Source organism: Globicephala melas, chromosome 3, assembly GCF_963455315.2.
Source record: "Globicephala melas chromosome 3, mGloMel1.2, whole genome shotgun sequence".
NCBI classification, from domain to species: domain Eukaryota; kingdom Metazoa; phylum Chordata; class Mammalia; order Artiodactyla; family Delphinidae; genus Globicephala; species Globicephala melas.
Window position 1 is genome coordinate 117,189,825 of NC_083316.1, and position 13,730 is coordinate 117,203,554.

The 13,730-nt window shown below is 43.9% G+C and overlaps 1 protein-coding gene across 12 annotated transcripts in view; it reads left to right on the forward strand.

The window, feature by feature from the left end:
- LOC115849874 (protocadherin alpha-C2) overlaps positions 1-13,730 on the forward strand; it is a 171,868-nt gene that overhangs the window by 123,173 nt on the left and 34,965 nt on the right. Inside the window, exon 1 of one of the 12 annotated variants that reach the window (XM_060296303.1) lies at positions 4,613-7,937. The exons of 10 other annotated variants lie outside the window; for them this stretch is intronic. In XM_060296303.1, the coding sequence (XP_060152286.1) occupies positions 5,382-7,937 (2,556 nt within the window). In that variant the 5' untranslated portion in view covers positions 4,613-5,381. Of the gene's footprint in view, positions 1-4,612; positions 7,938-13,730 lie in introns of those variants that run through there. One more of the 12 variants, XM_030851496.3, reaches the window with a different exon arrangement.

The window sequence follows — 13,730 nt, forward strand, 5'->3', positions numbered from 1 at the left end:
TTAAAACTATTTTGGACCACACTAAACATTGGGATGTTCATTTGTCTCTGTTTTTAAATTATATATCATGTGCTCAGTTTGTGGAACAACATAAATATATAACTTAAAATTGAAAATTAGAACCTTCCCTATTTGGCAGGTACTCCCGTAATGGTCAGCCCAAAGCCTGATCCAACTAATGAGCATGTCCCCTTGCCCTGTGGCCAAAAGACTCCAGATTGTTTGGTTCCCCAAAGTAAAATGATTTGTAATGGCACTAATAATAGAGAAAGGAAAATTTATGTGAATTAGGAGAGTTCACTGAGTACCAGTATTTGTCTTTCTTCTTCTTTTTTTTAATATTTATTTATTTATTTGACTGCTCCAGGTCTTAGTTGGCATGCGGGATCTTCGTTGCCGCATGTGGGATCTTTTCTCTTTTTTTAGTTGTGGCACGCGGGATCTTTAGTTGTGGCATGGGGGATCTAGTTCCTTGACCAGGGATAGAACCCGGGCCCCCTGCATTGGGAGTCTTAACCACTGGACCACCAGGGAAGTCCCATACCAGTATTTTTCTTAGAGGCTTAATTGGATTGTGTTCTGATTGGTTTTGCTCCTGTGTCCAATGACCTTGTGATAGATGCATTTTACAAATACAATTAAAGGATACAATTAAGGGATACTATTTCAAAGTTCTCGTCTAACATGGGGGTAAACAAAATCATGTCTTTTTGTGGCACTTCTCGTATCATGTCACTTTCCATGTTAGTTATGAGCAAGGAATACCTTTATTTTACAATTTATAATTATAATATAAAGTAGAAAGAATGATAATACTTTTGAGCAGAGCCTTTCTTAGCGTCCAGCAACTTCATTAGTAGGATTCAGTTCTCCAGGTTTGAAATATTTTGAATTTCAAAATTTAAAGGAAGTAAAATCATTGTAGGCTCTTGAGCCTTCTCACCATTAGACCTGGGGAAAAAAGGGAGAAGTAGCAGCACTTCTTGAATCTGCTAAAAAAGGATCTGAAGAAAATGAAACAGCCATCACTTATTTATTGAGAGTCTGTAAGTTTTCCTACACTGTGAAGAAATACACAGACATATACACCATGGCTTCTGCTTGTAGGTTGTGTATAATTAAGGTAAGGAAATAATATTAAAGCATTTGGATGAATTAAAGAATGACACATTCAGAATTCTGAATGTCAGCATTGAGAGAGATGTAGACCAAGAAAGAGAAAAAAAAAGACAGTATGTTTAGAGTAGACAATGTTTCATGGATTAGGTAGGTTTTAAGATGGACATTGAAATATAGAGAACATTTAAAAGGGGGAGAGAAAAGATGAAGCTATTTCTATTTGAGAGGATTGCACAGGTAAAGTTGTAAATTTAGTTCTGTTCAAGAAACATTAATTAAGTACCTCTGTGCCAAGCTCTATACTGGGAGCTAGAGATTACAGCATTTTGGGGAACACTTCTGTACTCTGTTGCTAAAGTATTTTCACATATCCTAAAAAGGTGAATCTCTTGTGAGGGAACAAATCCCTTGAAGGAATTCTCATGATGGAAGTCCCTTTTCTTTGCTGATATAGAAAGGGACTGGTTTTTGTTTTCAAAATATAGGCTAAGCTCTAGAAATAATTGGGTAAGCTTAACTTTGGTGCACACTCATCTTCTCCATCATCACTGACTTTCTGTCTGGCATAGTTACAGGTGCTTATCTCTGTTTGATACCTTAAAGGGCCATGCTATATATAGACTGTCAACTAAGGTTATCTGATGATAATAAATTGTTGCATTTTAATACTAACAATAACAATGATAATAATAACGTACTTGTCAATTACTATGCAGATTGGTTTTTCTTCTTTCCAGTTTTATTGAGATATAATTGACATACAGCATTGTATAATTTTAAGGTGTACAGCATGATGATTTAAGTTACATACATCATGAAATGATTACCACAATAAGTTTAATGAACATCCATTATTTTTTCCTCGTGATGAGAACTCTTAGGATTTATTCTCTTAACAGCTTTCATGTATAGCATACAGCAGTGTTAATTATATTTATCATGTTGTATATTATATCCTTAGTACTTATTTATCTTATAACTTGCAGTTTGTACCTTTTGACTACCTTCATCTAAACTCCCCTCTCCTACCCCCCCCCACCTCTTAACCACAGATCTTATTTCTTTTTTAAAAAATTTTATTGGAGTATAGTTGATTTACAGTGTTGTGTGATTTCTTTTTCTGTGTGTTTGTTTGTGAAGTATAATTGACCAACAGCACTATGTTAATTTCTGGTACACAACATAGTGATTCAATATTTCTATGTGTTACAAAATAATCACCGTGATAAGTCTAGTTAGCGTTTGTCACCATACAAAGATATCACATTATTATTGACTGTATTCCCCATAGTGTACATTTCATACCTGTGACTTATTTATTTTGTAAGTGGAAGTTTATACCTCTTAATCTCTCTCAGATTGTTTTATATACATCATCTCATGTAATCGTAATGATTCTATGAGTTTACTTAAAATTGTCTTCCCCAATTAAAATGAGTAAACTGAAGCTTAGGTTAAGTAACATGACCAAGTCCACACGGTTAGTCATTGGCAGGGGTGTGACTGACTTCAAAATCTGCGCTATTCTGCTTTTCAATAGGGGGTTCTTGAAGGTCCAAGGAAAGGAAGGAATACATAGTGGTGTGGTTGAGGCATTAGTATTAATATTCGTAGACAGGGCACTTGCCAGCAATCTAAGCAATCCTATTCCACCAACTAGTAAGGTTGGGCATGAGACATGTACAACAGTATGAGCAACTAAATCATTGTAGTGCCAAATACAGAGTTTGCCATCTCTTTAGTACGTCTTTGAAGAGGTGGCTGATTTGTGTTGGTGCTATGTTTGTCTTCTCAGCCATTGAGGGAGTAAGTACTAGTTGAAGCTTATGATCCCAACACATCAAAATGGACAACCTGGCAGATGTCCTTGCTGGAAGATGACAAGATTGCTAATAGAGGAGCCCTGATTTTTCTCCTGAGATTTGACACTTGGGGGCTTCCATTAAAAACATTACCAAGCCTCTGTCATTTTAATCTCTTCTTTAAGTGCCTGTGATCTTTTCAGGGGTCACAGGTCCACGCATGGTCAATGCCTAGTGACCAGGTTTCAGAGCTGTGGGCAGAGGTGGCAGCGACTGTGAAAGCCCGGGAGGAGATGAGGGAAGAAAAGGTCATTCTTCCTGACAACTTATAACTTGATTCCACCTATAACCCATTTATTTTCAGAAATAAGTAATGGGTGAAGACATAGGCCAGGCCTACATTTCATGCACTTGAGAGTTAAAGGCTTTCTGAGATCAAATTACCACAGCAGAGACAGAGTTACTGTAGGGACATTTTGGGAGGAAGCAGACAGAGAGGGAGAAGCCAGAGGCTTAAGACCAGAAACAGGAATAGAATGTGATGGAAATTGCTTCCCACTTTGCACTCCTGAGGGAACAAAGAGGACAAATAAGAAGCAGCAGGGATAGGAGGAAGCTGGGAGCTTCTCTGGAATAAAATGGGTTAGCTTGTGGAGTTGTCAGCTGCTGTACTTGGTAGGTGGGAGGAAGAGATGTGCTAGTCCAGGCCTTTGAAACCTGGGTGCCTTGGCCCCTTCAACTATGCTCTGAAGGAGGGAAGCGTGCCAAATGTCAGGTCTCCTTCTAGTTTTGTTCCAGTTCATAGCTAGAAAATGACAGCAGAAGATCTAGGGGTGAGAGGATGCTGAGAGAAAGAAGGAGAAAGAACACTTTAGTGAGTGCTTTTGTACAAGTGGGACAATGAATTTTAAACTCTTGTGGAATAGATGGGAGGGCCTGGGAACAGTGGATGTTCAAAACAGAGAAACAGAGGCAATGACACAGAACAGAAAGGCTTCCTCTGATCCTTCTGCCTTCTTGTTCACTGACAATTGGTTATCCTTTTGTTGCCTCTGCAGCAATACAAGGGGGAAGTCTTAGGGGAACAGAGACCCGGAGGGGTAAAGGAAACTTATATTTATGTAAGATGAGCTGCAGCCATTGAAATTGCTGGCTATTGTGAGATAAATCCCAGCCTTCCACATTTTGCTTAGTAACAGCAGACTTTTCACTGCAAGGCGTTAATGGAGTCCAAATTCCAGCCAGGCTTGGGGAATCAAGAGTAACTCTCTTGATGTAATGGTTTTGCAGGTTCTTGAAGACATTGTCATCCGTTAAAGAAAAAAAATTAAATCACTCTTGAAAGAAAGAAAATGTCTTGGGTGATAAATGAAAAAATTTTTGAAGTAAAATGAGGAAAAGCTCGAGGGAAGAATCTCTTTAAAATTTTACCAGATTCTCCCCACTATGATCAAAAGGGGTTAAATAAGAGCTTAGCCTGCAGCTTCATGGAACCAATTTTTTAAAGAAAGAATATTAAAACCTGAAATATTGGTTATTTGCCAAGGCACACACTGGAAGTAAAAGCCACTTGGCTAGGAGCAGAATTGAGTGTTGGATCGCAGGATGCTAATTTTAGGCTTGCTCCGCGAAAGATGACAGCACTTGCCACCCCCCCTCCCTCCGCCCTAGAAGTTTCCGCAGTATTTAGGAGTATTCAGGGAAAATGTTGGTGTCAGGGAAATAATCCCCATCATCAGTAACCCCAGAGCGCCTCACTTGCGTTTGTTTCTTTGAACGTGGAGCCGCCGCCCAGATATCCGTAGTTAGCCAAGGCCCTCGGGGTATTTTCTTGACTTGCGCTTGGAAATCTTTTTCTGGGAGCTGAAAGCCCGAGTCCTAGAGACTTAACTGCTTTTCCTAGAATAATCTCCTTACAAGACCAGTTCAGCAGCCGAGGGACCGTGGAGACTGGCTGAACAGGACAGTGGGGGCAGGGAAAAAGGGAGTGGCCGTGTTCCCGGGGTCTGCTGGGATCCGGCCGGTCCGGGGCGAAGGAGCTGGGGCTGGAGTGGCTGGAACGACTGGACAGTCCGGGTCGCCGTCCGCCACCTCGGTGCGGAATCGGAGCCGGACTTGCTGAGCATTCCTCCCCCTCCTCTTCTGCTTCCTCTTCCCTCCTCCTGGACCAGCGGCGGCGGCGGCGGCGGCGGCGGCAGGAAACGAAGCCGGGCTGAGCGACTCCGAGGCGAGCGGAGGAGCTGGGATATGGGGAATCAGAGCGGGCGGCGGGGCCAGGAGCCCTCCGGAGGGCCCACGAGGGGAACGGCCCCGGTGTTTGCTCGCTCGTGAGGCGTGGGGGAGCGGGCGCAGGGCGGCACGAGCGGAGGCGGAGGCGGAGGCGCGGCCCCGGCGTGGAGCACGGCTGGGGAAGCTGCTGCCTCCGGCCCTGCCCGGCTGCCTCCGCTGCGGCCGGCGGCTATGGAGCTGGCGGGCACCAGACCTGGGGCGACAGAGCATCCCCGTTTCCGGACGCCCATGTTCTGGCTGCTGCTGCTTTCCCTGCTGCTACTGCTGCTGCCGGGCCCAGCGGCCTCCCAGCTGCGATACTCGGTGCCGGAGGAGCAGACACCTGGCGCGCTTGTGGGCAACGTGGCTCGCGCACTGGGGCTGGAGCTGCGGCGCTTGGGGCCGGGCTGCCTGCGTATCAACCACCTGGGTGCGCCCAGCCCGCGCTACCTGGAGCTGGACCTGACCAGTGGAGCTCTCTTCGTCAACGAGCGCATTGACCGGGAGGCGCTGTGTGAGCAGCGGCCTCGCTGCCTGCTCAGCCTGGAAGTGCTGGCGCACAGCCCCGTGGCGGTGAGTGCCGTGGAGGTGGAGGTACTGGACATAAACGACAACTCGCCGCGCTTCCCGCGGCCCGACTACCAGCTTCAGGTAAGCGAATCGGTGGCACCTGGAGCGCGCTTTCACATAGAGAGCGCGCAGGACCCCGACGTGGGCACCAACTCGGTGCAGACCTACGAGCTCAGCCCCAGCGAGCACTTCGAGCTGGACCTGAAACCCCTGCAGGAGAACAGTAAGGTGCTGGAGCTGGTGCTGCGTAAGGGCCTAGACCGCGAGCAGGCAGTCTTGCACCACCTGGTTCTCACAGCTGTGGACGGGGGCAGCCCAGCCCGCTCAGGCACCGCGCAGATCTCTGTGCTTGTCCTGGACACTAACGACAATTCTCCCGCCTTCGACCAGTCCACCTACCGCGTCCAGCTTCGGGAGGACGCTCCCCCAGGCACATTGGTGGTGAAGCTGAATGCCTCAGACCCGGATGAGGGCTCCAATGGCGAACTCACGTACTCCTTGAGCAGCTACACGTCGGACCGGGAGAGGCAGCTCTTCAGCATCGATGCCAGCACGGGGGAAGTGCGGGTAAGTGGAGAGCTGGATTATGAGGAGGCCTCTTCCTACCAGATCTATGTGCAGGCAACAGACCGGGGTCCAGTGCCCATGGTGGGTCACTGCAAGGTGCTGGTGGACATCGTGGATGTGAATGATAACGCACCAGAGGTGGTGCTCACGGACCTGTACAGCCCAGTGCCTGAAGATGCTGCGCCCAACACCGTTGTGGCCCTTCTCAGTGTCAATGACCAAGATTCAGGTCCCAACCGGAAAGTGAGCCTGGGCCTGGAGGCCACACTGCCTTTCCGACTGAATGGCTTTGGAAACTCCTACACACTGGTGGTGAGCGGCCCCCTGGACAGGGAGCAGGTGGCTGCCTACAACATCACAGTGACAGCCACTGATGGGGGAGTACCACAGCTCACATCCCAGCGGACACTGCAGGTTGAGATCTCTGACATCAATGACAATCCACCCAGCTTCCTGAAGGACTCCTACTCCATTTACATCGAGGAAAACAACTTGCCAGGGGTGTTGCTCTGCACTGTGCAAGCCACAGACCCAGATGAAAAGGAGAATTCGGAGGTGACCTACTCCCTCATGGAGAGGGAGATTCAAGGGCTTCCAGTCACCTCCTATGTCTCCATTAACAGTGCCAGTGGCAGCCTTTATGCTGTCAACTCCTTTGATTATGAGAAATTTCGGGAGTTCTTTGTGACTGTGGAGGCCCGGGACAAGGGGAGCCCACCACTGAGCAGCACTGTGACCACCAACGTGTATGTAGTGGACGTGAATGACCATGCCCCTCACATCCTATACCCTACCTCAACCAATTCGTCAGCAGCCATTGAAATGGTGCCTCGAACTGCCCCTGCTGGCTACCTGGTCACTAAAGTCATAGCCATGGACTCAGACTCTGGGCAGAATGCTTGGCTCTTTTACCATCTGGCCCAGATTTCTGACCTGGACCTCTTTAAGGTAGAGCTACATACAGGAGAAATTAGGACTACCAGGAAGATGGGAGATGAGAGTGGAACCACTTTCAACCTGACCGTGGTGGTCCGAGACAATGGAGAGCCATCGCTGTCAGCCTCTGTGGCCATTACAGTAGCTGTAGTGGATAGGGTTTCCAGAATCCTCCCTGACACTCAGAGACATGTGAGAAGTCCTCGGACATACTCTGAAATTACACTTTATCTAATAATAGCATTAAGCACAGTGTCTTTTATATTTCTTTTGACAATCATTGTTTTGAGCATCATCAAGTGCTACCGCTACACTGCTTATGGCACTGCGTGCTGTGGAGGCTTCTGTGGAGTGAGGGAGAGGTGCCCTGCAGAACTCTACAAACAGGCCAACAACAATATTGATGCCAGGTTACCACACGGCCTCAAAGTGCAGCCTCACTTCATTGAAGTGCGAGGGAACGGCTCCCTCACCAAGACCTACTGCTACAAGGCCTGTCTGACAGCAGGCTCAGGGAGTGACACTTTCATGTTTTACAACACAGGGGCGCAGACAGGACTGGGACCTGGGGGAGCCCAAGCAGCAGCAGGTGACAGCAGGCACCTCACAGGCCAAAGTGGGCAGAGTGCTGGGAACCTGATTATTCTAAAAAACGAAGCTGTTTCTCAAAATGAGGTGAGATAGTAGTCAAGGGGTCTTCCACAAAGTCATGCATTTTTCACATTCCCCCCGGCCCCCTCCCGGTATCATGTAGTTGGCTTTCTCGAGTTATTAACAATGACAAGGGTTATCTGGTAAACTGAGTGTGTGTGTGTGTGTGTGTGTGTGTGTGTGTGTGTGTGTGTGTATTACCTGTGATTGGATTATAATCTGCTATGTTTCCTCTCTAGAAAAATAGGACTAGAGAATTGTTTTACTTTCCATTTTCTTTTCAGATATATGAAACCTTGACCATAAAATTGTTTGAGAAATGAGGATTTGTCTTAATTATGTGGTGTTAAAGCACAGCTCTATAGAGAAATAGAATAGGCTTGAGAATAAGATGATGCTATAGAGGGTAACATTATGAGATTCAAGGAGAAATGGCCTGTGCTGTATCATCTACAGGGAAGGTTCCCTTTTGAAATCCTACAGGAGTGTTGTTTTTCAAAAGCTCTGAAACCTCTCGGGGCTGTAGTGGTCACCTCTGTATGCTGTCCCTGTTTATACCATGGACTATCTACAATGAAATGTATCCAGTTAATATTTCTGGTAATTGCATTGAACTAATGTGATGAGATCTGCTAGAAATTCATGTCAGAGGTGATAAAGCCATAGAATGTGGACCTCACCCTGAAGACAAAGTTTGATTTGGCTGTTTGCTGTGGTAACTATTCTGTTGGGGCTGTCGGAGGAGATGAATGATGGCATCCAAGAACCAATTTGTCTGCTTGGGCCAGGGAGATGGTAGAATGAGTGGATTAGGGATGTGGGGGATATGGTGAAGACCAGGACAAGCTGGGGTTGGGGAGAAAGAATTCTGCCACTAGTTATCTTTTTTGGCCTTGTGTGAACTCCTTGTAAGAGGATTTCCCTGCGTTTAGCATAAATGTAATCTTCTGATTTCCTCTTGAGAATTCCTAAGGTTTTGATGAGACGTGAAGCAGCCTCTTCAAGCCCTTCATGTCCTTAAGTTAAATGACAGTACTTTAAATGGTACTTCAACATGCTCCAAAGCACGCATTTAATTTCTGGATCTAGCTACAAAAGCCTTGGAAAGTGGATGGCTTACTGTACATGAGAGACAGAGAGACAGGTGTTAGTAGAGACACTGGTTTTAAGTAGGTGTAAGGCCAGTTTGCTCAGTATATGAAGGATGTATATAAATTGTTGGACACAGTGCCTGTGTTTGTGTAGTGTGTTTGTCTCCATATGCATGCTTGAAATAATAGAACCCTGCTTTGTGATACTTTAAACTTGGATTTCAGAAGCCAAAATTTTGTCCCATAAAAAGTGATGAGTTGTTTCTTCCCAAACAACTACTTTGTAGCTAGGACTTTCAGAGGTCCTACAAAATGAGTTAATAATATTTGTCCCTCCTATATTTTTGTGATGTGTTTTCACCGACATATTGTTGTCTTTTTATTAACGTCCATAGTTTCACATTCTAAATTCATGCTCATCTTCAGGAAATTAATGCATAAGCACAGAAAAGAACAGAGATGGATTGAGAGAATTTCCATGTACATTGTAGGTAGATTTATCAGAAGAGCCTGATGTTAGTCAGTGCTGAGCAGCCGCGGGAGGCAGATTGCAGATTAAGAAGAACGGGGTGGGGGAGGGGAAATCAAAGAGCCTCCAGAATTCTTTAGATCATAGCTTTTGGCAGCATGTAGAAAGGCTTAATTTTAAATAAGGATGCTGTAGACATTTGCTGAACAAATTACTGTTAAGTCCTTTTGGGCCTGGGGTGGGCTGCAGGTGGTAAAGAGGCACAGAGAGCAGGCCAGGCAAGCTTGCAACCAGCTGTGAGCCGGAAGCGCAGGCGAGTGACACTCTCACCCTCTCTCTCCTGACTCAAAGCTTGGGACAATTTGATACGTGAACTATTTCTGTCTTATACTGACCTGTGTGTTAATATGTGCTTTGGTTCACAAACCTTTAATTTAGGGAGAAAATTATGTCAGAAAAGGGCTTGCTTTTGTGGGATTTTGCCAGGAGAGTACATGATTTTAATAAAGGCAGATTTTTGCCAGACACTTTTGGAAATCCAGTGAAGAGAGCCCTAAGATCCACAGCTCCTGGAATTATTGCAGTTATAGGTAGAGAGTGAGTCACGTTGTCATAGCATGGCAAAATGGGGACAAAAATCACTCAACTCTGAAAGTCATCACTGCTAGATCAACCTGTTAAATTCTCACGTTAGGCTTTCTTTCTTCCCTACCCACTCACTGCACATGACAGGAGAATCCTGGGGTGCAATTGATTCCATGTGCCTACATTAAAATTAGATGGGGATCGGAAAGGTTGAGTAAGGGAATTTGCGCTCACCGACCACCCTGCTATACAAAAATATTCTGCACTGCAATATAGGTATGGTTTCATTACCTGTAAGTCATACATTAAATATTTATCAACATCTAGCACACGAGGAAACAAGCTCAGAGAGGTTAAGTAACACACACAGTCACTCTGCTAGTGGTATTTTAAGTCATATCTGTCTGACTCCAAAGACTGTGCTTCTGAAACAGTATGAGTAGATAGAAATCCCAATGTTTATATTCCTTTTGATATGGGATACTCAGGCATTCAGGCTACCACTGATTCACCTAGTGGTGTCAATTAACTGCTCTGGAAAAAGAGGAATTCTTTGCATAGAAGTAGGTCACCAATGGGAGGATCAATGAGTAAAAACGTTACCACCAAGATAGGATATTTTTATTTGTTCTACCATTGGCCAAACCTGTTCAGATCTTATATCTTTGTTCTCTCTCTAATTTCTCTCTTGTTGCTTATTAAATATCAGTATTTAACATCAGGCTAATCTTTTGGTAAATTTTACCCCAATGAGTTTATTTCATGCGCCACTTGTGCAGTGAGGTTTTTGAAGTAACTGTTTAGCAGTGGGGCAGAATTTCTCTTTGGAGACTTCTGAAAACCTGATGTTGAATGTGGTTGGCACCCTCTTCAGAATCTCCAAGAAAAGGAACCAAATCTTAAGGTGGTTTCTGTGCATCTGTGGTCCTGTGACTGCTGATGAGTCACTTTGAGTGCTCTGGGCAGATTTGTCCAACTGCGCCTCAGTGGGACCAGTTAGCACAAGATGTGGAAATCACAAAAGGGTATAGCAGAAATGAGTTAAGTTTACATTCACTTCACTTATTTTAAAGCAAGTTGTAATCACCAAATCTTCAGTTATTTTTGCCACTGTGTGTACATACTCACTCTAATTCCACTTGTGGTAACTTCGAAGGGTGAACCCTTCTTTCAGTGGCACCTAATTTATTTCTTGCAGGACTGACTTTTCTAGCTGGTGACTGACTCTGTCCTGGATCAGAACTTAACACTTAGTGTAAAGTGCTATCATGGTGAATTGATAAAAACTGCACAGTGGTCAGAATAGGCAAAGAAATTGTATCTGAACTTCCATCCTCTGATGGTCACTTTTGAATGGGTGGGGCTCTTTTGTTTTGCCATTTCTGTATTGGTTATAGGACTGTTCTTTTGAGAAAAGGTTTATTTCATTTGGTCTGAGAATACATTAATTTCTTCAAATTACCCCCTTCCTCCCCTCTTCTACAGATCTGCTGAGCCAGATGGAATAATGGCTGAGCTCCTCTCTGTCTCTTTATCTTGCACATATTCTGACTGATGGAGAAAGCTATTTATTGTAGCTTGAATGTCATTGGCCTACCCTTTGGTCTGACCCAGGACTGAGCCTGCACATGGGCATCTGGTCTGACTCAGAACACTCTGCAGGGACACAGCCTGGCATATTACAAATTGTCTACTGGCATGCTGTTTGCTTGACAGAATAGCAGAGTTGGTTCTGGATACTTGCCTTGGTTGGCCACCAATTTTTGCTCTCAATGAGAGGTCAGGATGCTGTCTGTTTGCAAACGTTTGATGAAAAATTACCATCATCAAGCCCAGAGGTTTAGCTGAATTGAATGGGGATTTACAGGTGTCTTTGAATATGAGTTTTGTAAATTTCACCTGGCTCCGTGTTCCTGGGCATATTACAGTATGAATATAAATTTGGCTTATTCGTATGATAATATTTTGAGTACTCTAAAAGCATGATTTCAAAAATCAAAGGTCAAGAGAATTCCTTAGCAGTGTTTTAAATCTGCTAGCCTAAAAATTACACAAGTTTTTGTCTTTCGAGGATTTGAACTTGAGAAATGCAGAGAAATCTCCAACATGGCGAAAATCGAAGAAAAATGTTAGTCCCTTGGCACATAAGCAACATCAGTTGCTTTCTGGCCTTGCAGGGTCAGAACTCTGGGCTCCAGGGAAGTAAAACTGTGGGGGAGAGAGTAACTGCTGCACTAGCAGGCTGTGCATCCAGAATTAAGCAAACCTAGCATTTTCTGTTGTACCAGAGCCCATTAGGTATGTTTTAAAGTTATGGGTATTTTATTTTACTGCTCTGTGGATTTAGGATTATAAGTGACTGTTTTTAGAAGTAAGTATTCACCTAGACTTCTCATATTTATCATCTTTTCATTTTGATTTACTAGAAGACTAACATGTAACATAACAATGATTATTTTAAATGTTAGATTCCTTTTTGCCTTCATGACCCACAGTTTATGTGTTCATTTTCTATTGCTTTGTAACAAATCACCACAAATTAGTGGTTAAAAACAACACTCATTTATTACCTGCACACTGTGACTGGGTTCTCTGCTCAGGTTTTCACAAGGCTGAAATCAACATGCTGGCCAGGCTGAGTTCTCTCTTGGAGGCTCTGGGGAAGAATCTGCTTTCAAGTTCATTCAAGCTGTTGGCAGAATCCAGTTCCATGAGGACTGAGCTCCCCGTTTTCTTACTTACTGTTGGCTGGAGGTCACTCTCAGCTCCTAGAAGTTGCTCTCAGGTCCTTACCAGTATTTTAACAGTGGAGAATATTTTCTCACATGGAATTCCTCTCATGCTTCAGATCTCTCTGATTTCTGTCTCTGACCTCTAGACCCAGATTTAAAAGACTCGTATAATTAGGTCATTCCCACCCAGATAATCTCCCTTTTTCAAAGCCAGCTGTGCCGTATAATATAACTTAATCATGGAGTAAGACCCGTCATATCTGGAGATTATACAGGGCATTTACAGTAGGGTATAGGGATCTTGAAGGCCATTTTAGGATTTTGCCTATCATAATTTATATCAGTGTTCACAAAATATCACTGAAAAATTTGCAGTGGATACATCTTTAATAGATTCCTACTAGGAAGGAAAAGGAGATGCCACACGTAGTCTTGTTTCTCAGAGGATCATTTATTGATAGCTTCATGGATTTCCATGATAAGAAGATAGCATATTACTTCACTGAGTAGTCCTATGATTTTATGAATGACATAGGGTATTTTAAACCTATTTTATTTCAAATCTGTCTTGGAAGAGGTGATTCACCCTTTTGTAGCTCAAATATTCCATAGTATAAATAATACCATTACAGAATAAATCAAGTCTTAGCTATAATTTTGATAGAAACAAATGGATTCTTGTTCTTCAATAATACTACATCACCCACGTGGACTACCTAATTCAGTTTTTTCACATCTGGAATTTCATGACTTATTCTACTGAAGGACTATGCTTTGAAACAACAGAACATACTGGGCTTTTCACCAACAGAAATTAAGCAAAGCCCAGGGATGTACCATCCAAGTACTAGAGAACTAAACGTATGTCTCATTATATTAGGTATATCAGCAGTCAACCTGTCAGCTTCAATTTTTCCAAGTTTAATCAGTTTTTCCAAGT